At 40.1% G+C, this 25,079-nt stretch overlaps 1 protein-coding gene across 4 annotated transcripts; it reads left to right on the plus strand.

Moving 5' to 3' along the window:
* The first annotated feature begins 8,446 nt into the window (after positions 1 to 8,446).
* Positions 8,447 to 24,822, plus strand: LOC125484994 (lysine--tRNA ligase-like). Of its 4 annotated transcripts, XM_048605795.1 has the most exons (7): positions 8,517 to 8,578; positions 14,620 to 14,741; positions 18,229 to 18,397; positions 19,549 to 19,693; positions 20,259 to 20,424; positions 23,873 to 23,966; positions 24,521 to 24,822. In XM_048605795.1, exons 3-7 carry the CDS (start codon positions 18,273 to 18,275, stop codon positions 24,759 to 24,761), a joined length of 771 nt encoding a protein of 256 aa, XP_048461752.1. In that variant the 5' UTR covers positions 8,517 to 8,578; positions 14,620 to 14,741; positions 18,229 to 18,272; the 3' UTR covers positions 24,762 to 24,822. The 4 variants fall into 4 exon arrangements, with proteins under 4 accessions (XP_048461753.1, XP_048461751.1, XP_048461752.1 ...); XM_048605794.1 differs by lacking the exon at positions 14,620 to 14,741 and having other exon boundaries at positions 8,498 to 8,578; XM_048605796.1 differs by lacking the exons at positions 14,620 to 14,741; positions 18,229 to 18,397 and having other exon boundaries at positions 8,447 to 8,578; positions 24,521 to 24,810.
* Positions 24,823 to 25,079: the final 257 nt, after the last annotated feature.

Genomic DNA, 25,079 nt, shown 5'->3' on the forward strand with positions numbered 1-25,079 from the left:
TCAGCCTTCCTGCTCCTCTGATGCTGCTTGGCCTGCTGTGTTCATCCAGCTCTACACCTTGTTATCTCAGATTCTCCAGCATCTGCAGTTCCTACTATCTCTTGCATACATCAATACTAAAGCTGAGACAGAGTTCCTGTAAGTCATCTCAAAACCTAAACTTTGAAGATCATTTCTTATCTCAACAGCATTTCTGTTATCTCAATAATTATAATAATACTTTTCTATGCAAAAAACTGTTGATTGTTTTTTTTTTCACTGACTCAAATATAAGACTGGAGTAAAATTTTTATGCCAGCTTTACTTATGTGATTTTTTAATGAATGTACCTTTTGTACAATACATAGTGTCAAAGCAAGTCATAGATTTAAACAGCATGGACACAGACCCTTCGGTCCAACTCATCCATATCAACTAGATATCCTAAATTCATCTAGTCCCATTTGTCAGCATTTGGCCCATAACCCTCTAAACCCTTCCTTTTTATGTACCCATCCAGATGCCTTAGATGTTGTAATTGTACCAGTCTACACCACTTCCTCTGACAGTTCATTCCATAAACACACCACCCTCTGCATGAAAACGTTGCTCCTTAGGTCCCTTTTATATCTTTCCCCTCTCACCTTAAATCTATGCCCTCTAGGTTTGGACTCCCTTTCCCGGAGAAACAAGACCTTGGCTATTCACCCTACCCATCCCCCTCATGATTTTATAAACTTCTATAAGGTCACCCCTCAACCTCCGACGTTCCAGGGAAAATGGCCCCAGCCTATTCAGCCTGTCCTGAAAGTCCAAACCTTCCAATCCCAGCAATATCTTTGTGAATCTTTTCTGCACCCTTTCACATTTAACAACATCTTTCCTTAAGCAGGAAGACCAGACTGAACACAATATTCCAAAAGTGGCTTAACCAATGCTCTATACAGCCACAACATGACCTCCCAACTCCTATACTCAATGCACTGACCAATAGCCCCTATTCATTATGCAGTTCAATCAAGTACATACTTCCTACAATACATAACATGCACTGTCTTGGATAAAGACTTCTGAAAAGTAGGGAATTTACCACTGCTATGACTGATATAAGAACCCACAAATTACCTGCACTTGAAGCCTTTAAAGCAGGTCCTCTCCAGCAACTCAAAGACTGAGCATCCATGACACACTGTGGAACAGGAGCTAAGATAACAAGGTGTAGAGCTGGATGAACACAGCAGGCCAAGCAGCATCAGGGGAGCAGGAAAGCTGACTTTTCGGATCGAGACCCTTCTTCAGAAACCTGCAGCTGCAAGGCCCAGCATATTAGCATTGAGCCAGGGGATCAACCCTGGTTCAATAAAGAATGCAGGAGGGCATGCTGGAGCAACATTAGGCTTACCTAAAAGTGAGATATCAACCTGGTGCAGCTGCAAAACAGAATTACCTGCGTGCCAAATAGCCAAAGCAGTAATAAGTGATTCCACAACCAACAGATCACATTAAAGTTCTTCAGGTCTGCAATTTTCAGTTATAAACGGTGGTGGACAATTGAATAACTCACTGGAGGAGGAATCTCCACAAATATCCCATTCCTCAATAATGGGGAAGCCCAGCACATCAGAGCAAAAGATTAAGGCCGAAGCATTTGCAACAATCTTTAGATGAAAGTACTGAGTGGATGGGCTATCCTGGCTCCTTCCAGAAATCCTCAGCATTACTCATTCCGGTCTTCATCTAATATACTCCACATGATATCAAGAAATGGCTGAAGGCACTAGATACAAGGGCTATGCGCCCTTACAAGTCCTAGTTCAGCTATTCTAGTACACTTACAATATTGGCATCTACCTGACACTGTGGAAAATTGCCCTGGTATGTCCTGTGCACACCAAGCAGAGCAAATTCAACCCAGCCAATTAACGCCACATGAGTGCATTCCATCATCAGTGAAATGATGGAAAATGTCATCAACAGTGCTATCAGGCAGCACTTGATTAGCAATAAACTGCTCAATGACTCACTGTTGGGTTCCACCAGGGCCACTCAGATCCTGACTTCATTTCAGCCTTGGATCAGACACCAACCAGAGCTAAATTCCAGAGGGAGTGGTGAGGGAAGAAGGGATGGGTGAGAGTGAGGGGGTCACCCCTTGATATCAAGGCCACAGATGACCGAGTATGGCTGCAAAGAGCCCTAACAAAAAACTGGAGTCGATGGGTGTCAGAGGAAACAATCCACCAGTTGGAGTCATGCCTGGCACAAAGGAAGATGGCTGTGGTTTTTGGACATCATTCTTTTCAGCTCCAGGTCATCTCTGCAGGAGTTCTGCAAGATAGATTGATTTAAAACGAAATCTGTTCCGAGATATTATTACACACTTCTGGAGTAGGTGGAACTTGAACCAAGGCCTCCTAGCTCAGAGAAGTGACATTACCAGTGCACCGTAAGAACTCCGTGAGTTCCTCAAGTTCGTGTCCTAGGCCTAACCATTTTCAACTGCTTCATCAATGATCTTCCCTCCACCATAAGGTCAGAAATGAGAATGTGCATTGATAAATGCACAATCTTCAGCACCATTCACAACTTCACATATTGAAGCAGTCAAATGCAACAAGGCCTGGACATTATCTAGGTTTCGGCTGACAAGTGGAAAGTTATATTTGTGCCACAAGTGCCAGGCAATGACCATCTCCAACAAGAGAGAATTTAACCATAATCCCTTGAAATTCAATTGCATTACCATCATTGAATTCCTCACTGTCAACAACCTGGGGATTACCATGGACCTGAAACTGAACTGGACTAGGCATATAAATGCCTAGAAGAGCAGATCATAGGTTGAGGGTCCCACAGCAAGCAACTCCCCTCCTGACTCAACAAAACCTATCCACCATCTACAATGCACAAGTCAGGAATATGATAGAATACACCCCACTTGCTTAGCTGAGTATAGCTCCAAAATCACTTAAGTTTGATGCCATCCAGGACAAAGCAGCCTTCTCAATTGACACCACATCCATACACATCCATACACATTCACTCCCTTCTTCACCGTTGTGTGTACCATCTACAAGTTCACTGCAGAAACTCACAAAATTAGCACCTTCCAAACCGACAGCCACCATCTAGAAGGACAAGGCAACAGCTACATGGGAACACCATCTCCTGCAATTCCCCCTCCAAGCCACTCGCCATCCTGATTTTGAAATTTATCACCATCCCTTCAGTGCTGCCAGGTCAAAATCCTAGAACTCCCTCCCAAATGGCATTGTTGGTCTGCCTGTTCCAAATGGACTACAGCAGTTCAAGTAGCTCAGGTAGCTCACCACCACCTTCTCAAGAATATCTAGGGATGGACAATAAATGCTACTCAGCCAGGGATGCCCACATCCCATGACTGAATAAAACAAAATAAATTCAGGTTCCATTTTCAAAAAAAGGTGACCAGTTCCTATGCAATTAGAACCATTGTGGATGATGTGTTGACCAGATATGTCATGGATGAGCCTTCTTTGACAAAGTGCTGAGATGATTCAATACATACTTCTGCCTCCAAAAAGTGTTAATTATTAAATAGGCTAGCTTTAACAAAGAGGCAGACAAACAAAGAGGTCATTCATCAATGCCTTCTACAGATTACCAGGTAAATTCAAGGACAGATTAATCCAGGAATGTTTAATAATCATTGTGATGAATGAGACATTTCCAGAATTTTTAGTCCAAGTAGGACTTAATACTCACAAAGGTGGTATAGTTTGTGAGCCAGCCCAAGGTCCAGAGACTAAACCAGGCAATGATGCAAGGCAAGGCAAGACATGGAAGAAGCCAAGTGAGTCAGTCTCCTGTATAGGTCCAAAACTAGATAGTGTGCCAAAACCTGCCAAAAGTCCTAAAAGAATGCCAAGTACTATTTTCAAATGTGTCAGATGGGATGGAAACAAGGTACACAAGATGATTACCCATCAGAGAGGGCTGACTATTACAACTGTGGTAAGTGTTTCAAATAAGTAGCAACAAAACTTAAAACAGCAGTCAGATCCAAGAAGGTGACACAAAACCACAGAAGTTAGACATTCTAAAAGATATCAACGATCTAGACAGTAACTACTAGTCAGTGAACAATGTAGAGGGAAATTCTACTTTATTTAAACTACAGGCTAGAGCAAATGTTAGTATTTTGTCTGATAGTTTTAACTCAGTCCATTATCTTCATTTTAACCTTTCTACAATGCAAGTACAAGACTCTGGAAGAACAAGTATAAAGGTCAAAGGTCAGATTGTGGAAAGGTTAAAATATTATGCCAGTGAAATAACTGTACTACGTTATAGCTTGAAGAACCAAGAAAATTCATTTCTCAGCAGGTCAGCATGGTAAAGATTAAAGCTAATTACAAAAGTACATGGATTTGCTAAGGAAGATCACAATACAGCATTTAAAGAATAATTTCCCAAATTATTTTCAGAAATGGATACTACTGCTGCACTGCACAGTTCCTGGCATTTGCTCCATACATGGCAGAGAGGGGGAAATCTGCACCACACATCTTGGGCAGGGGCCTGGATTCCTGCTGGATGGGATGATGCAAATATGAGATTGCATCCTTCCCCACTACCAGCAGTGGACACCATGCCACCAGACCATGACAACCTGGTCCAAAGCTGTGGAAATAATCCCATATGCCCGTACATGGATCATCAGGACTGCTTAAGTGAACTGGCCAGTTACACGTTTTTTCCTTTTGATTTATCCCTTAACTTATGCCTTATCTGTCTAACTTTGTGTAAGTGAGGGCTACAATCAAAGAAGACTGGGTTTAAATCATAGACATTAATTAGATTACTTTGTTGGTTAACTTTGCTCTGCTAAAATAACTATTAATAAATTCTTAACTATTTTGTTTAAGCTATAAACTTGTGTCTGGTAATGGCTATTCAAAAAGTTTGGTTAGGAATCGTTGGGGCCTCAGAACGGAAGGGTCATCGGACCCGAAACGTTAACTCCGTTTTTTCCTTCACAGATACTGCCAGACCTGCTGAGCTTTTCCAGCAACTTTGTATTTGTTGTCAATGTATATGTATCGTAGGGTAAAGCTAAAGGTTTTTAAAAATGAAGTCATCTTTGTATTTTGACGGTTGATTTTTTAAAGGGGGTGGTATGACAGTACTCTGGCTTTAAGAGGCGTATTTCGGCCTGATTTTTGTCAAAGGGAGGTCTTGAACTAGAGGCACTGAATTGTCTCTAAAGTAAACAGCTTGTGAAGCTCTGGGTTTAAAATGATAGAAGCAGCATGAATGGGTGAAGTCAGGCTCCCAAAGAACCATGTTTTTAGTTTAGTTTTCAGTGGTTTTGAAGTTGGTTGTGAAAGCTGCTATAACCCTCTCTCTGCCAGAATTTTCTCTTGGTGTTCTTTTCTCCTGGAGTGGAGAAATACCACATGTGAGACAATCTATTTTACTGAATTTGCCTTTGCCAATGGAGTGTTTATGGGATGTTACGATATTGAAACAGTTGATGTTTAGTAGTTAAACAATCTATCATTCTGTTAAGTTTTCTAATAGAGTTAAAGTTATACCAATTCTTCTTTCATTGTAAGGTGTGTTTTGCTTAAAGCCTAGTAGTGTGACCAATCAAATCACATCTGGAACGTAGCACCATACACTTGCCTGTAAATAAGGTAAAAGTTAGGAACAAAAGCAGAAATTGCTGGAAAAGCTCAGCAGGTCTGGCAGCATCTGTGAAGGGAAATCAGAGTCAATATTTTGGGTATGGTAACCATTCCTCAGAACTTAGGGTCTGTTTTTGTTTCTGATTTATAGCATCCACAGTTATTTTGGTTTTAAAATAAAAGTTAGGGTTAAGGTTATCTCCTTGATATATTTAGAGGGGGTCTGGTCTGGTTCATATTCCACCATCTGTCTTGGAATTTCAAACCTGAGTCCCCAGAACTTTACCTAGGGCCAGTGACAAAACCACTACGTCACTGCCTTCCTGCAACACAGATTCACCAGTTTAATCCCTTGCGTGACAGAACATTTTTTTATGAGGAGAGTTTGCAGAAACTGGGCCTGCATTTCAGAGTTTTGAGGAATGAGAGGTGATCCCACTAAAACTCTCAAAATTCCTACAGGGCATGACAGGGAGGATATAGATAGCGCATTTCCCCAGCTAGTGGCTCTAGAACCTGGGGATAATAATTTCAGGATAAGGTGCAATCATTTAAGACTGAGATGAGGAAGAATTTCTTCACTCAGCAAATGGCAAATCTTTGAATTCTCTACCCCAGAGTGCTGGAGAAGCTCAATCATTGAGCAGGTTCAAGACAGAAATCATAGATACCTGGAGACCAATGACTGTAAGGGATATGCAAACAGCCCAGGAAAGTAACAATGAAGTATTGATCAGTCATGATCTAAAATGACAGGGTAGGGTATGCTTGATGGACTGACTGGCTTATTCCTATTCTATTCTCCAGCAGGTACGTGATGTTTTTCATGACCAAGAAACCCCTTCTACATGTGAAGCTGCCTATTCTTTGTTTTATTCTGCACAGGCTGGATTAGTTCTAGCTCCAGTCTGAGGTCAACTTTTTAATTATGAATCATTGTTCTTAGGGAACATCTTGAACGCTTTCTCACAGAGTATTGAACAAGTGGCTCAGTGTTACTCGCTTAGGAGGGGGGTGTGTTAAGAGATCCATAAACCACTGAGATTCACAAAAAGTGAGAAGTTGGGAAAGGCCTTTTTCTCATCCTATTGACTTTTGTACAATTTGGATGTCTCTGGCTGGGCCTGCATTTGTCACCCACCTCACCCTTCTTGCCTCATGAGTGTCTCACTGGGGCCATTTCAGGTAGGCAACTGATAGGTCACCCTGTTATAGGAAGGATATTCTTTATTTATTCACAGGATGAGGGCATCGTTGGCAAGGCAGCACTTATTGCCCATCCATAATTGCCCAGAGGTCAGTTCAGAGTCAACCACATTGCTGTGGGTCTGGAGTCACATGTCAGCCAGACCAGGTAAGAATGGCAGTTTCCTTCCCTAAAGGACATTAGTGAATCTGGTTGGGTTTTTCCCGACAACCGACAATGGATTCACAGTCATCATTAGATTCTTAATTCCAGCTATTTATTGAATTCAAGTTCCACCATCTGCCACGGCAGGAATTGAACCCAGGTCCCCAGAACATTATCTGGGTCTCTGGATTAACAGTCCAGTGATAATACCACTAAGCCATCACCTCCCCGTTAAACTGGAGAGGGTTCAGAAGAGATTTTACCAACATGTTGCCAGGAATGGAGAGTTTGAGATTTAAAAATAGACTGAAAAGGCCAGGACTTTTTCCACTGGTACGTAGGAGGTTGAGGGGTGGCCTTACTAATATTATAAAATTGTGAGTGGCATAGTTTCGGTGAATGACAAGGGTCTTTTGTCTAGGGTGGGGGTATTCAAAACCAGGGCGCTTATATTTATGGTGAGAAGAGAAAGATTTAAAAAGTACGAGGTGGTTCATGCGTGGAATGAACTGCCAGAGAAAGTGGTGAATGCGGGTACAGTTATATTTAAAAAACATTTGGATAAGTTCACGAATATGAAAGATTTGGAAGGATATGCACCAAGCGCAAGCAGGTAGGACTAGTAAAGTTTGGGAACATGGTCGGTATGGACCAAAGGGCCTGTTTCCATGCCGTATGACTCCACAACAGAAATAATGCTTAAGAATGCCAAGGCCTGGGTACTTAATATTCACAAAGACAAAGTTGTCAGAAAAGATAGTGAAGGTAAAAGAGGAAGTGGGTGATTGTAGGGATTAGCGAAGACATTGTAATGCTGTAAAGCGAGGATGTCTTTGAGATGAGGTCAGAATCTATTTTTGGTACGCACAAGTAGCAAAATGGGTAGTGTAATTAAACTAGTGGCGGTATCCCATAGGTGTCCAAAGAGTGAGACATTGAGCAAATCTGCAGGAAATCGGAGATTTGCCAGAACTATCGAGCAGTTAAAATAGATTTTAAATTAGATAGACATTTGTGGGAAATAAACGTGCAGGACAGCAGGTAAAATAAAACGGGAATGGGACTGACTGAATTGCTCCTTAGAGAGCTGACATGGACAAGGCAGACTAAATGGCTTTGTTCTATGCCGTAAGTATGTACCTGTCAACGTGGTTACATACTTTTTAATCAGTTTGGTTTATCGCCCTTACAAAATGTTACTGTTCACGTTTTGTTTTTCCATAGGCAGTTTCTTATAACTTCTGTACTACTAATAGCACACTTCAAAAAAGTATTAGGAATGTTACTGGCGGGAGCTCATACTGATTAAAGAGATGCTTTGTTTAAACTAAAATATTTGTTTTTATCAAAGTCAATAATATTTTTAAGGCCACACTAGTTTCACTATCGTGAGTGAACTGCAGAGTAGTTTCACTTTGTTCCCTCCAGAGACCTAAACACATAAAATAGTTTCGGGTTAAGGCGGAGCCTCGGAAGGAATCTGAAGTAAACCGGAACATCTCGGTTTTTCCACACACTTTCTGAACATGGGGGACAGCGGAGAGGTTGCGAGCAGCGGGGACACCAAACTGAGTAAAAAGTAGGTAACCACGTCTTTAAATGCTCTTTCCCTCTTAACGATAACTACAAGTAGCTGCCATTTCTAGTTATAAAATTATTGTGGACTATTTATAGACTACGGCCCAAAAGCCTCTCGTGTGGTCTCTTTGTACGTTGCATCAGCGTCGCGCGAAGCACATTGGGTATTGTAGTCCTTTACGGCAGCTTCGGCGCGAAGTCGATGTCGCAAGGAACTACATGCCCCATGGTGCTCCGGGCAGCGGTACCTGATTCCAGCCCCGGTAATTCACATCGCTTTCGTTTTTCCGAGCTTGGAGATTATTCATTTGTCGGGAAACGTACGATCTAGCAGTAGGTGTATGGGAACGTTACCACGCTCGTTCTAGATTTAATCACTAATCTCTGGTTCTCCGCTAGGACAAAATCTTCCAACTCCCTTCACTAACAGTAGTGCTTTACCGCATGGTTTAAGAAAGCATATCCCTCCACTTTGTCCGAAGACGCAAGAGCATGCTGCACTGTCAAAAAGTTGTTGTCTTTTCCAAATAAAATATTAAATCAAGGGTTTTTTTTTGGTGAAACGTATTCCAACTACAATTGCTTCATCGAGGGTTTTCCAGAAGTATTAGTTCTGACATTGTGAAGTTAAAAACCTTGGGACAGTGAATCAAGAAACTGAAACAAATTGCTGGAGAATTTCAGCAGGTGTGGCAGTGTCTGTGGGGCGTAAACAGAGATAACGTTTCCGAGAATTGAATGCTGCCAGATCTACTCAGTTTCTCCAGCAATTTCTGTTTCTGTTTCAGTTTCAGATTTCCAGCACCCGCAGTTCTTTGTTTTATTACAGTGAATCAAAATTTTAGAATTGAGTCGTTTGGTAGTACTTGAGTGATGCTGAAATAAATCATTTTGTCGAACTACTACATCTAGCACTCATCAGGATATTTCATAAGATGACCAGTTTTGACAAAATATGCCTTCTTTCAGCAAAACTTGTTGAACAGCAGATTCTAATGAATTCATGGATAAACATATATTTACCAAATTAACATGCAGTAGCTTGTCCTAAAAGAGTAATCAGTCTAGTGCAGGCATTTTCATTCTGTTTGTTACAGATAAACACTTGCTCTTTGCTTCGTGTTAGACTACATATTACTCTAGATCTATCCATGCTTTAGTTTGTAAATTGTCAGTCTGTATATGTGTTCTGCCATTTGCTGGTGAATTTGATAGTGCAGTCACTGAATATAATTTTTAAAAGTCTTAATAAATTGAGACCAAAAGAACTGCGATGCTGTAAATCAAAAACAAAAACAGAAATTGCTGGAAAGACTCAGCTGCTCTGGCAGCATCGGTGAACAGGAATCAGAGTTAACATTCCGGGTTGAGTGGCCCTTCCTCAGTTGAGACCTGCTGAGCTTTTCCAGCAGCTTCTGTTTTTGTTTCTTAATAAATTGAGCCGTTGCCCAGTACGTTTTGAAGAATTAGAGGTGTTCTCATTAAGACTTGCAAAATTCTAAAGGGGCTTGGCATGATAGAAACAGGTTGTTTACAATGACTGAAGAACCCAGAACACAGACCATAAAATTAGGATTAGGGATTGTTTTTAGATCTGAGATAATAAATTTCTGAATTCATTTGTGAATCTTTGGAAATACTGAGATGATTGTGGATGCTCTCCATCACAGAGTTTAGATAAGGCAGGGATAGAAAATGTTTTTGTCTCCCAGGAAGTCAACTGATACAGGGAAATGATAGTAAAGTGGACTTTAGGCCAAAGATTTTCTTACTGAATGTCAGAGTAAGCTCAAAGATCTGAAAGACATTCCTGTCACTATTACTTGTATGTTGTATTCCTGAAACTAGTTTCTTACTGTCAAGGCAAACTGTACAAAACGAGATGTAGTTTTTGGGTCATAGAGTACAAAAATCCTTGATCTAGTCTGGTCTACCAATTGAGGATAAACCTGATTCAAGACCTGTGGCTTTAATTTGTGTGTCAATGTGATGATATTAGATACCTATTCAGCAGTTCAAGAATTCTGTGGTAGGGTGGATTGTGAGAAGGCTGCCATTGTCATCTACCACAGACACTGCTCACCCACAATTAAGTGCAAATGGTGTTCCTGCCAAACTACTGGCTAATTTAAAGGAATCTATCGATAAACAATACAAACAAAAGGTGAAGAAAAAACTCAGAAGTAACGTCAAGTTGTTTAGAGTATTCTCTGCTGTCAGATACTTTACACTTGTGAAACTGGATGCTGACTTAGAAACCACAAAAAAAGGGCAAATTAACCAAGAAAGATGGCATCCCATTGGACCTTCTGCACTATCTGCTGGCAAAATAATGGCAACTGGCACTCTTCCCAGCGATGATGGAGAATGGTCAAATTCCCAAAAGTGAAGCACTGGTAATTGACCTGCCTAAATCAAAAAAGCCAGAAGAGCTACTGACCCAGTTCACTCCTCAGACAACTAATATGCTCCTGGAGAAGCTCGTTCGTTTAGCAGTTGGTTTTATTATAAACTCATCCCCACCCCGAACTGCAGGCCAGCTTTAGGACCCAGTGCTGTTTCTGTGAACAAGTCTGTGCTGTCACCACAAACATTAAGGCTGATCTTCGTTGTAAGTTCATGGCTGGAGCTGCATTCATAGATTTTTCCTCGGTCTATTATAATCCTTGCTGTTGTCTTGTGCAAAGCTACTGAAGCTGCTGTTATATTTTTAATTTAGAATTAAATTTTCACTTTTGAACACAGGAATCGAATGGATTCCGTGAGCCCACTTTCACTTTGACTAAGATTACCTAACATAGGGCAAACATGAGGAGAAAGCAAGAACTGCAGATGCTGGAGTCAGAGATAACACAGTGTGGTGCTGGAGGAACACAGCAGGCCAGGCAGCGTCAGAGGTGCAGGAATGTTAACATTTCGGATTGGGACCCTTCTTCAGAAATGGGGAGGGGGGAAGTGAGCTGGGAAATAAATAGAGAGAAGAGGGTTGGGGCTGGGGAAAGTAGGTGGGATGGTGATAGGTGAGTGCCAGTAGGGATCAGAGGATTGCAGTGGGAGGGAGATCCACTGAGGTCTTTCCAAAGGGAGGAGGACAACTTCTTCAAGGTGGGCATCCTTGGAAGAGGCTTCACTGTAGGGTTGTTTTTCAAGTCTCAAAGTTTGAATGATTCCTGTAATTTGAACAACGTGTGATGAATCCTGAGATGTTTGCACATATTTCTGGTCAGAAATATGCAGGTCACCATATTGTTAAATGTTTGCAGACAAGATTACATAATAGCTGTCAGCAGCTCCCATGCAGTAGGTAGTGGCAGTAATTGATGTATGACCCTGATTTGACAGCAATAGTCATTTTACAACACCACACTCTAGCCAATGTACTTTCTTCTCATAACTGAACATCACATTAAGTGGAATGAAGGATCCACCCCCACTCCAAACAGTGATTTTAAAGGAATCATAAGATTAGTTTCTGGATTATTCTAGCCTCTGGTGCAATTTGTATGTGCTTTTGGATGTTTCCTTTACTTCACTAGAATCTGGATACAGAGAGTGGTGTGGTTAGTCTGGCAGTACTTCCTTTCCTTTATCACATAAAGTGTTGTGCTGAAGAATGTTGCTTCCAGAACTGGGTGAAGCTTCCTCAGGAAATTTAAACATGATTGGAACGATGAAAAAATGTATATGAGATTGGGCGGAGACACATGTGAAAGTGAAAGAAGTAAATGAGACTACAGCATAGATAACCATTTTCTATCTGAGCACTACATGATTAGATTATTCATTAGCGATACGAGTAATTCCAAGTACACGGGAGTAGTACCAGAAAATTGGAGGGTGGCAAATGTCACTCCCTTGTTCAAGAAAGGGAATAGGGATAATCCTGGAATTACAGACCGGTCAGTCTTTCTTCTGTGGTGGGCAGATTATTGGAGAGGATTCTGAGAGATAGTATTTATGATTATTTGGAAAAGCACAGTTTGATTAGAAATAGTCAGCATGGCTTTGTGAGGGGCAGGTCATGCCTCACAAGCCTTATTGAATTCTCTGCGGATGTGACAAAACACTTTGATGAAGGTAGACAGTGGATGTGGTGTACATGGATTTTAGCAAGGCATTCATAAGGTTCCACATGGTAGGCTCATTCAGAAAGTAAGGAGGCATGGGATTCAGGGAAATTTGGCTGTTTGGATAGAAAACTGGCTGTCCAATAGAAGACAGAGGGTGGTAGTAGATGGAAAATATTCAGCCTGGAGCTCGGTGACCGGTGGTGTTCCGCAGCAATCTGTTCTGTGATCTTTATAAATGACTTGGGTGAGGAAGTGGAAGGGTGCGTTAGTAAGTTTGCCGATGACATGAAGGTTGGTGGAATTGTGGACAGCGTGGAGGGCTGTTGTAGGTTGCAACGGGACATTGACAGTATGCAGAGCTGGGCAAAGAAGTGGCAGATGGAATTCAACCCAGAAAGGTGTGAAGTGATTCATCTTGGAAGGTCGAATTTGAATGCAGAATACAGGGTTAATGGCAGGATTCTCGGCAGTGTGGAGGAACAGAGGGATCTTGGGGTGCTTGTCCATAGATCCCTCAAAGTTGCTACCCAAGTTGATAGGGTTGTAAAGAAGGCTTATGGTGTGTTGTTGGCTTTCATTGACAGGTGAATTGAGTTTAAGAGCTGTGAGGTTATGCTGCAGTTCTATAAAACTCTGGTTAGACCACACTTGGAATATTATGTTCAGTTTTGGTCACCTCATTATAGGAAAGATATGGAAGCTTTAGAGAGGGTGCAGAGGAGATTTACTAGGATGCTGCCTGGACTGGAGGGCAGGTCTTGTGAGGAAAGCTTGAGGGAGCTAGGGCTTTTTACATTGGAGCGAAGAAGGATGAGAGCTGACTTGATAGAGGTGTACAAAATGATGAGAAGCATTGATAGAGTGGATAGTCAGAGACTTTTTCCCAGGGCAGAAATGACTATTACGAGGGGACATAATTTTAAGGTGATTGGAGGAAGGTATAGGGGAAATGTCAGAGGAAGGTTCTTCACACAGAGTGGTGGCCATGTGGAATGCACTGCCGGCAGTGGTAGTGGAGTCAGATACTTTAGAGACTTTTAAGCAACTCTTGGATAGACACATGGAGGATAGTAAAATGTAGGGTAGATTGATCTTAGGATAATAGGTCGGCACAACATGGTGGCCGAAGGGCCTGTACTGTGCTGTACTGTTCTGTTCTATGTTCTGCACTTTGCAATTCATTAATGGTCTAATTCCTTATCTATCCTCCATCATTGAGCATCAATTGTCTTCCTTTTTAAAAACTAACAGGAAATGCAAACTTATAATCCAATTTTGTAGATTTGCTCAATCTCCGCTGTTGTGCATTCTATTGTGCATTCACATGACTATTAGTCTCCCTGTCCCTGCTCCCTAAGCCTTTGCTGGTGCTTTGATTTACATGCCATCTTGTGACTGCAGCCTAATAGTCATCAGGGCACTGATGTTTCAGTTCAGATTACAGATGGTCTTGGAGCAGATCATGCTTTAGATCATTATTTCTTTCTGGTCCGGCTAGCTGGCTGGGTTATAGCAAAGGCACCGGAAAAGTGGGAGTGCTGGAGCAGGAATGTTTTCATTCAGGGGAAACGGCAGCAAGCTCTTGTTGCCTGGAGTTAATATGATTCAGCGCCATCCCACAATGGCAGCAACCTGACCCAGGAAGACGGTTTCCATTGAAGCAGCCAGACTGGATCTGAAGAAGTGTCACTGGAAACATTAACTCTGTTTTCTGTCCATAGATGCTGCTAGATTTCTGGGGTTTTTCCAAAAATTTCTGTTTCTGTTCTGATTTCCAGAATCTGCAGTTCTTTTCGTTTTTGTATATCTTTCCATCATAGCCTGATTCATAGAAATTCTCATCTGACTTATTGGAAATAATGTGCGTTTTTCCTTTCTGGCAAACTAGGTACCTCATTAGACTTTCCTCCTACGGTTGCAGCTGTGTACTTTTGCCTGCTGTCTTCAATGTGTATGTTTTTTCCTCTCCTAGCCTTCAAAGACAGTTGGCTGCCAATGTAAGATCAAGTGGAATATCATCTTCACTGTTTGTCTGTTTTCCTGTTCCTTCCCTGCTGCAATTCTAAGATGGCTAAGATGAAAACAGGACAAGGGGTAAGTTGTGGTTAAGAGAGAAGGGAAAGGACAAGCCTATGCTTATTATGGCTTGTGTGCCAAAAAATATGGCATGAAGTGGGAAGAGAAGGATAAACAGGTACGCAGACACTCTCCTCATCAATCCCATTAATACTCTCTGTTCCACTGCCTGTAAGGGTGGTAGAGGCAGAAACCCTCATCAGATTTGAGAAGTATTTAAATGTGCATTGTGATGCCAGGGCATACAAGGCTATAGGCCAAGTGCTCAAAAATAGGTTTGGAATAATTAGATGCTTGCTTTTGACTGGCGCAGACTCAATGGGCCAAAGGGCCTTTTTCTGTGCTATAGACCACTACGACTGTCAGTGGATATGGACTCAATCGTGCCCTTTTCCCTGAAGGCCAGTACTGTCTCCTCGATGGTTGTAAAAACATGCTACTGCTCTTGTCTGCTTTCTGATCGTTACTACTGTCTCCAGTTATGCTCTACTTTCTTCTGCATAAAGTAGGACGTGTGTTAGTGAGTGTCCTGCAGTATGCTTGAATGTTGTGCTGTCATGCTTGTAATTCTGGTGGTGTTTCCAAGCTGTGGTATGAGTGTGATGCTTGCAACATTTCAAAGTGTGCATACTGCCTACCCTTGATAATCTTTCCATCTCTTGCTTAACTAGGATCTATTTACCTCTGTCTTTAAAATACTCAAGGACTCAGCTTTCACCAACTTTTTACAGAGAGCATTACTACCTTCTCATAGAATCCCTACAGTGTGGAAGCAGGCCATTCAGCCCATTGAATCCACAGCAACCCTCTGTAGAGCATCCCATCCAGACTCACACCCCTATCCTTTCCCTGTAATCCTGCATTTCCAATGCTAATCCACCTAGCCTGCACATCCCTGGACACTATGGGCAACTTAGCATTGGCCAATCTATCTAACCTGTACATCTTTGGACTGTGTGAGGAAACCCAAACAGACACGGGGAGAATGTCTCTGTGGAGTCTGCACAGTCGCCTGAGGCTAGAATCTGAACCGTGGTCCCTAGCGCTGTGAGGCAGCAGTGCTAACCACTGAGCTACTGTGCTACCCCATTCTGAGAGAAACACTATCACCCCATCTCTGTTTTAAATAGGTGACCCTTCATTTTTAAGTGATCCCTAGTCCTAGATGCTACCATTAGAAGAAACATTCTTTCCACATTAATTATATCAGGACCCTTCAGGATCTCAATCAAGTCACCTCTTACTGTGCTAAACTTCAGCAGATATAAGCTTAACCTTTCCAACCTTTCCTTCTTATTCTAGTTATTAGTCTGGTAAACCACCTCTGAATTGCCAATGATGCATTTATTTAGGCGATGGCTTAGTGGTATTATTGCTAGACTATTAATCCAGAGACCCAGGTAATGTTCTGGGGACCTGGGTTCGAATCCTGCTGTGGGAGATGGTGGAATTTGAATCCAATAATAATCTGGAATTAAGAATCTAATGATGACCATGAAACCTTTGACGATTGTTAGGAAAAACCCATCTGGTCCGCTAACATCCTGTAGGGAAGGAAATCTGCCATCCTTACCTGGTCTGGCCTACATGTGACTCCAGACCCACAGCAATATGGTTGACTTTGAACTGGTCTCTGGGCAATTAGGGATAGGCAATAAATGCTGGTCCAGCCAGCGACGCCCACATCCCATGAATGAATTTTTAAAAATTTCTTAACTTACGAAAGACGACCAATACCGTGCACAGTACTCCGCAGTATATGTGCAGTCCCTCCAGTACTCTTATAACTCAAGCTATGTTAATGATTTAGATGAGGGAACTAACTGTCTCCAAGTTTGTAGAGAACACAAAACAGGATAAACGGTGAGGAGATGCAGAAATGCCGTAGTGTGGTTTGGACAAATTGAGTGAGTTTTTGTTCCCTTGTGGGACATGGGCGTCGCTGCCTGGCCGCATTTATTGACCATCCCTAGTTGCCTTTTGAGAAGGCGATGGTGAGCTGCCTTATTGAACCACTGCAATCCATGTCCTGAAGGTAGACCCACAATGCCCTTATGGAGGAAGTTCCAGGATTTTAACAGAGAGAGACTGAAGTAATGACAATATATGTCCAAGTCAGGATGATAAGTGGCTTGGATGGGAATTTGCAGGTGGTGGTGTTCCCATATATCTGCTACCCTCATCCTCCTGATGGAAGTGGTCATCAGTTTCAAAACAACTGTCTAAGGATCTTTGGTGAATTTCTGCAGTACATCTTGTAAGTAGTACACACTACTGCTTCTGAGCGTCCGTATTAGAGGAATTGGATGCTGTGGATGTGGCGCCAGTCAAGAGGGCTGTTTTGTCCTGGATGCTGTCAAGCTTCTTAAGTGTTGGAGTTGCACTCATCCGGGGAGTATTCCATCACACTCCTGACTTGTGCCTTGTAGGTGGTGGACAGGCTTTGGGGATTAGAGAGGTGAGTTACTCACTGCTGGATTCCTAGCCTGTAAGACTCTTTTGGCACAGTGATAGTGTGCCTAATGCTGAGGCCTGAGTTCAAATCACACCTCTGAACAGTTTGATTAGAAAATAATTTCCTTAGACTCTGACCTGCCCTTGTAGCCATTGTATTTGTATGGTGAGTACAGTTAAGTTTCAAGTCATGCTATACTGACTTGTATTTTTATGTCAGTGTGAACCATATCACCAGCTGCTTTATTATGTTGAACCTTAGGAATAGAATAAACCTTAGTTGCTTACCAGATATTCACCAAATTACAAGATTCTTCTCCTGTAGCAGAGGCATAAACATTAGGAAAAGTAAATACCTGTTTCCCTTCCTCCCATAACTCCTTTAAACAGAAGGGGACAAAGAAGTGGAAAAAAATGTGAAAATATCCAACAATATTTAAAATCTGAAGGAAAAGGAATGAGAAACAACTTATTCAAATTGGTTCTGTGTTGAAGTGATAGTTTTTCAATAATTCAGACTGTTAAACAGGTACACTCTTACAATACCTTTTTTTTTCTAGCAAGCTGGGTTTATACTTATACAATAAACACAGCAGCTTCACACTATTCTATGTATTTGTATTGCTCGGCCTCCTTAGTGAGGTAAAAGCAGGGAAACCCGGACATCTATTTCATAATTTCCATATTTGTCTGTGCATGTAGGCTTTCTGGACTTTGCAGTCTGATTTTACACATATCTATTAACTTTGCCATCTTCTCCAGAAAATCCTGCCCATTCTCTTCAACATGATGACTAGTAATAAATGCAGATGTTTCATTTTTCTTCCTAACATCTACAGTGAAATCTGTTTTGTTGAACAAATTGAAGTTCTGTCTTTTATATGTTTCTTTCCCTTTGATCTATATTATTTTAATAATAGGGGAAAGTAATAATTTGAATCAGAGTTCCGGAATTCATTTTGCCATACAGTAATTGGATTTAAGCAACCTGACAATGCTGATTGAAGCTTTAATCCATCTATTTGATTCCATCTATTTTGTCTTTCACTAGGTGTTAGGTGCTTTGTAAATGGGACAACACTGTGACAGTTCATTATGATGACCAGCTGTCTCCATAGGCTTCTTGGGCTGCGGGTCAGGGGTCACTTGGGAATGGTGCCCACACACAGCCTTACTTCCTTTACTCCTCTTTTCCAGAAGAGATTGCATAATGAAAAGAGGTTGGTCGTGCTTTGTTTCATGTTTAGATATTCTAAATTTGTTCAAATACCCAACCTTTTTTCATTGTAAGTGAGTATTTGAATTAGTTTGAACAAGAATGGAGACCTTGTTGCATAGTGAACTAGATTAAAAGCTGATGCAGTGGAACTCTTGCTCATTTTCAAAACAGCTGACATTAGCCTAATGCTATTTTAAATATCACCAACTAAACAGTGATAGAATCTGAAAGGCCCCACAGTTAATTTGGAGGGAAATAATGCGTTGAGTAACTAGAACAGCATGTATGTGACTGCTCAAAATGCTGCTCATTATTGTTTTCACATTTGGAATAGTACTGTATTTGACCATGCCATTAGTTACACAATATTATCTTTTTATTTATTTTTATCTCCAGTTTATTTCATCCAAAATTGTATTTATTAACACTCAAATGGTCTTAGTAATTGTTAGACTGGTGTAGCTTTATCTATGCAGTAACTGGGTGTAAATTTTCATCTGGGTGGAGTGCAGACAAGAGAATTGGCCAATGAGGGCTGCATTCCTGAGGCACCTAATTATTGTTGCAGAAATGAACAGGAATTGAGATAGGCTGCAAGTCAAATAGTTGATTCTCCGCACATAATCTTTATTTCTTAATAGTATACATTATATCAGTGTGATCAATGAAAAAGGAATTTCTACACATTCTGTTTCACTTCCATTTATTTTCTACAGTCATTTGTTCCTTTATTAATCTCTCTAATATTCATGGTGGACTTACAGTTGTTAAACATTTGCTTTTAGATTTTTTTTGTATATGTGTTCAGTATTAAAGTTTTGATTTGGCAATGTGGTTTTAGCATTTCTTTGAGTTCTATTGTGATAGTTATTTTGACTTTAAATTTGAGTGATTTTTCTTTAAAAAATCAATAAAAGTTTCCTTGTTTTTTACATCTATGTGAACCAAACCAATAATGAATATTTATGGAAAATTGACATGTCTTTTTTTAAAATCATATTTGTAAATGGTACATGAATAGGTGATCCAACACTATTTTCCTCAAATGTTAAAATAACTTAGTCGTTTAGGAGCAATAACCCCCTTGTGACTAAATATGTTGAAATGATTTACTTTAAAATTAATTTTACATTTGTGTTCTAATTTCTGTAGTGAGCTGAAGAGGCGTATGAAGGCAGAGAAAAAAGCAGCTGACAAGGAAGTTAAAGCTAAAGAACAAGCTGAGAAACAAGCCAATGAAGCCAAGAAGGTTGATGGAATTGACATGAGTGGAGATGAAGAAACCCTTGATCCTAATGTGAGTGTGAGAACTCTATTTATTCCTGTGGTAACACGCTATGTTTAATGTGACTTTCTGTCGAGTAGTGTATTTAAAAGAATTTTGCACTGGGGAGGAATCCCAGAAGGGGAGACCAGGATGGGATGTGATTGTAGCATAAAATCTTTTGATTTGGTTAATAGTCACCAAAATGGTTCTGTTTTCAATTTTGAGTACTGAGTACCCGTTTGCATCTCTGCAATTTCCTTCAGCCTATCAACTTTCCTTTTCCAAAATAAGAATTCCTTAATTTTCATTCTTTCTGTCTGTTTGCTGCACCTTTGACTTCAGCCATTTGCACCCTATGTTCTGAAAGTCACTTGATATTTTTTTCTGGCTGGTTTCTGTAAAATATTCCTTAAAAACCTATCTCTCTTTGGCCAAAATTTAACTATTGGTCCTAATGTTTGTTTCTTTAACTCTGAATCCATTTTCATCTGGTCACACTGCTGAGACATTTTCCTATTTATAAAGCACTGCTTATTTAAGATGTCTGAAGCTTGTTTCAGAGCACGTTTCAAAATTTTGTAATTCTTTGTTTCAGCAATACTACAAAATTCGAACACAGGCCATCCAGCAACTGAAGGGGACTGAGGATGACCCATATCCTCATAAATTCCATGTTGATATATCCTTAACAGAGTTCATTGAGAAATACAACAATCTGCAGCCTGGAGACCATCTCTCTGATGTTATTTTATCTGTAGCGGGTGAGATTTTACACATTAGCACCTTTGCTTTTAGTTTATTTTAAGAAGAGTTAATGCAGGAAATGGTGGAAGACAGTCACGAACTTAAATAAACCTAACCGTAATCACCAACCTAACTAATAGTACAACTTCAAAGTTAAAAAAGGAAATTGCAGGGATAAATGAGAGACAATGTAAGCTAAGTAGTACAAACTGAAGGTGAATGCTGGATCAGAAAGTCCTTCAGAACATGGGATAAGTGTTCACAAGCTTTACAGGTAGCAGGACAGCTTGATTTATGGAAATGAATAATATATGGGTATCTATTGTTTTATGAAAGTCGCAGAATTGAAACGGCGCAGAAGAAAGCCATTTGGGCCGTCATATCTACAGTGACTCTTCAAACGAGCATCATTACCTAGTGCAAATCCCTTGTTTTTTTTTCCCCTTACAGTATAGGACACTACTTCTATCTAAATAATCATCCAATGCCCTCTTTGAATGCTTCAATTGAATTTGCATCCATCATATTTCCAGGCAGTGCATTCCATACCTTAACTATCCATTGTGTGAAAAAGTTTTTTTCTCACATCACCCTTGCTTCTTTTTCATGTTACTGTAAATCCATGCCATCTTGTTCTTAGCCATCTTATGAGCAGGAACAGATTCTCTCTCTATCAGCTTTATCCAGCCCACTGATGATTTTGAAAATCTCTATCAATTTTCCTCTCAGCTGTCTTCTGTCTAAGAACTGTCCCTCCTCCTTGAATCTAACCTTATAGCTAAAGTTTCTCATTCCTGGAACCTTTCTTGTAAATCACTTCTACAATCTCTCCAATGCATTTACATCTTTCCCTTAAAGTGGTGCCCACAACTGTACACAATACTCCTGTTAAGGTTTAATTAGAGTTTTATGCATGTTCAACACCACCTCCTTGCACTTGTATTCCATTTCAGGTACAAAGAATAAAAGTAAGCAAATGTGTCTTTTCTGAGATAACAAGGTGTAGAGCTGGATGAACACAGCAGGCCAAGCAGCATCAGAGGAGCAGGAAAGCTGACGTTTCAGGCCTAGACCCTTCTTCAGAAAAGTCTTTTTTAATACCAGTTGTTGTGTCCATTTCTGGACAACACAGGTTAGAAATGTGTGAAGTTCTTGGAGAGAATGTAGAGGAGATTTTTTGGAATGTTATTAGTGATGAAGGAATTCAGTTTTGCAGAGAGTCTGAGAAAGCTGAAATTGATCACCTTGGAACACAGCAGGTATGATACAGAAGCTCAAAAATTGAATGTTTTGATGAAGCAGTTAGGGAGATTCTGTTTCTCTAGATGGAAGGTTGTAATTAGGGAGCCAATACTGATTGGCACAAAATGAGATTGAATATGAGACCATTATTTCAGTACTTTCAATTGATACGATGTTAAATACATTGCTTGAAAGGATGGTAAAAGTAGATTCATTAGGAATCTTCAAAAGGGAAGTGGATATGTTCTTAAAATAAATATTTTTGGGGCTTAGATGAAAGACAAAGAGACTGGAACTAATTGAATAACTCTTCATTAAGTTACTACCCAAGCAAGATTGGAAGCTAAATATTTCAAACTCTAGAAATGATAAGAAAATTGCATCAAAAATGTTGTAGTAATATTAGTAAAAGAGACAGGCAATGCAGGAAGGATTACTGGAAAGTTGAAACAGTCAATTGAAGTTACTGTTGGCAATGGAATCTTGCCTGCCAGTTGGTAAACCAGGAGGAGGCCTCTGTTGTCTGTGTTAGAGAAGGCCCACTAAAATTAATTCTCCATTAGGCACTTAATGGCAGGACACTGACTTAGGATCCTGAGAGTTGGAATCTGGCAGATATCCATTGCCCATCAGTGGCATCTGAATCAGTCTGGGATTGCTGAGGAACCCCAGGCAGATGTGAGTGAAGGCAAGAAGGAGGCTGAAGAAATAACAGGGAGCTCCTCTCAGTGGACTCCTTCCTGAAGCTGGATCCCTCAATCAGGTGCTATGTGCCTTTGCTTGAAGCAATACTGCTCTCACTCTCCCCTACCCGTAGAAATCAAAGGCAAACAAACATTGTTAATCAGTATGGGGAAAAGGCAAGAATGCAGAGCTGTGGATTATCAAATCAGTCATGACCTTATTGAATGGCAGAGCAGGCTCAATGGATCAAATTACCTCTTCCTACTCCTGTGTCTTTTGGTCAGTCTTGATGTGATTTGGTTTTCAGGCTTCACGCTTGTGGCGACTCCCTCACCTGCTGTCGGTTGCATACTGATGTGGTGGCGTGATGCTCTTACAGGCTTCAATTAACCTCTGGGTGGAAAGGCTGTGTACAAGTTTTCTTGCTTTAGCCTTAATTGGGCAGCGTTGGGAAGTTGGCAGGACCTTTGCCCCAAACCCTCATGTTCTCTTCCCCTTGAGATTATCCACTTTTTAGATTTTTCAAAGGCAGATTGAGAAAAATATTGCAATGATGAGAGAAAGATAACGCACAGATGTGAAATGACAAAGGGCTAATAGAATTCTTGGGCCTTTGTTTCAAAAGGTTAGAATTTAAAAGTATTCTTCTGTTTTGCTGTACTTTGGTTAAACTTCATCTGAGGTACTATATTCATTTTTGCGCACCAAAGCTCTCGAAAATAATACTGACTTTGGAGGGGATCCAACTCAAATCCACCATAACTGAAAGGACTAATTTTGAGGACATATTTCATACATTTCGCTTGTAATCTCTCTGGTTTAGAAGGTTCAGGGATTATCTAATCTACATACTTAAAATTAAAGTGATCCAGTAGTGTAGGCTGTATTTTATCTGGAGAGGATTGATAACTTAGAATTTGGTTAATGAAATAAGGAAACACATTTTTCTCACAGCAGTAGAGATCCGGAATTCACTTAATCAAAAACTGGGTCAATTGAAATGTTCAAATTTTCAGATAAGTAGATTTTTCTAGCATAATGGCATCAGGAATATAGTTGAAGGTGGAATTGAGTCTCAATCAATCATGAGGGGAACAGTCTTGATGAGCTGAATGGCTTATTTCTGTTACTAATTATATGGTAGAGAAAGATTTGAGAGTTAGAACTAACGTATTGATGAATGAATTATTTCAGTCATAATTGCTCAAGAATCAGGAGGTTGTCACGATGATTACATGAATCATTGATTCATTAAGTTGAGCACAAAATAATCTCACCTTTTCAACCTTGCGTATTTGTGTATGTTGTGCTATTGCATCCTATTGGTTTCTTTGTGCTGATTATTCAATGTGCTGCTGCCTCAATCTTAAATATAAACAATAATGAGATCTGACTCACTTTCTGTGCAGAAAGTTCTATTGCAAAAAGTTAAATATTTTCTTAATTCAATATAGCACCTGTTTATGTTAATTTGCATTTTAATTTGTTGGGTTTGAAAATTTATATTGGACAACATTGCAACTCTCTCTGTTTCTTCAGGTCGTATCCATGCTAAGAGGACCTCTGGTGCCAAACTAACTTTCTATGATCTCCGTGGTGAAGGAGTCAAATTACAAGTTATGGCTAATTCCAAGTGAGTTAATTTGTGCAGATGTTATTTATTAGGGGAATTGAATCTTTTGATTTGATTTATAAATATTTCACCTTTATATACAAATATTATTCTATACAAGAGTAACACATGCCTAGTTATTCCTTAGCAAGTTTTTTTCTAGGTGCATGTATTTTCTCATTGATTTGAATGAGTTGAATTTCAGATTGGAGCAAACTGTTCTGTGGAATAGATCTAATAAGGTCTAAAAAAGATCAGATTTATCTGACTGCTGCAAATTATTGTAAATAGCATTATATGTTCAGTTTGTTTACTTTTGAAATTTAAAATTACTAGAATCTTCTTCAGGTACTTTCTGTATTAACGTGCTTTAATACTGCCACTGCTACTGGGTGAACATACTAAGGGAATGCCAAAATGAAATTTGTCAGTTTAATTGCATTTTCTTCTATTAGCTGCAGGTATCTGGAGATTGCTGTTTGATGTTCACTGTAAAAAAAAAAAAAGTCTGGAAATGATAAGCACGTTTTTTTTTAGTGTACAGCTCCTGTTGAGTCTTTTAATAATCATTTTAGAAATTACAAATCTGAAGAGGAATTCCTCAAAGTAAATAATAAGTTGCGCCGTGGTGATGTTGTTGGAGTGCAAGGAAACCCAGGAAAGACAAAAAAGGGAGAGCTGAGTATAATCCCTGTGGAAATGAAACTTCTATCTCCTTGCCTACACATGCTGCCTCACTTGCACTTTGGTCTCCGAGATAAGGTAAGTACTTTGCTCAAAATTGAATGTGAGAAAAGACCAGTGAATTCTGCTTAAATTTCCTTTGACAAACTATTAAAATCTAACTTAAATTAAAATAAGTACAATGTAATCTCAAGCAAAAATCAAAATTTCTTGTTTTTATACAGTTTATAAGTTAAAACTAGTAAAATTTATAGTTTCTAATTTGCTCATCAAATTTTAAAGTTTCCAAAGCTCAAACTGTTTTATATTAAATGGATATGATAGGTGGAATTTTTCAGGCCCGCTGGAGCTTTTTCAGCCCTACGAGCCTACTCTGCAATTCATTACGATCATGGCTGATCATCGAATTCTAATCCCACTCTCTCCCCATATCCCGTAATCCGTTTAGCC

Source organism: Rhincodon typus, chromosome 15, assembly GCF_021869965.1.
Source record: "Rhincodon typus isolate 14 chromosome 15, sRhiTyp1.1, whole genome shotgun sequence".
In the NCBI taxonomy this organism is placed as follows: Eukaryota; Metazoa; Chordata; class Chondrichthyes; order Orectolobiformes; family Rhincodontidae; genus Rhincodon; species Rhincodon typus.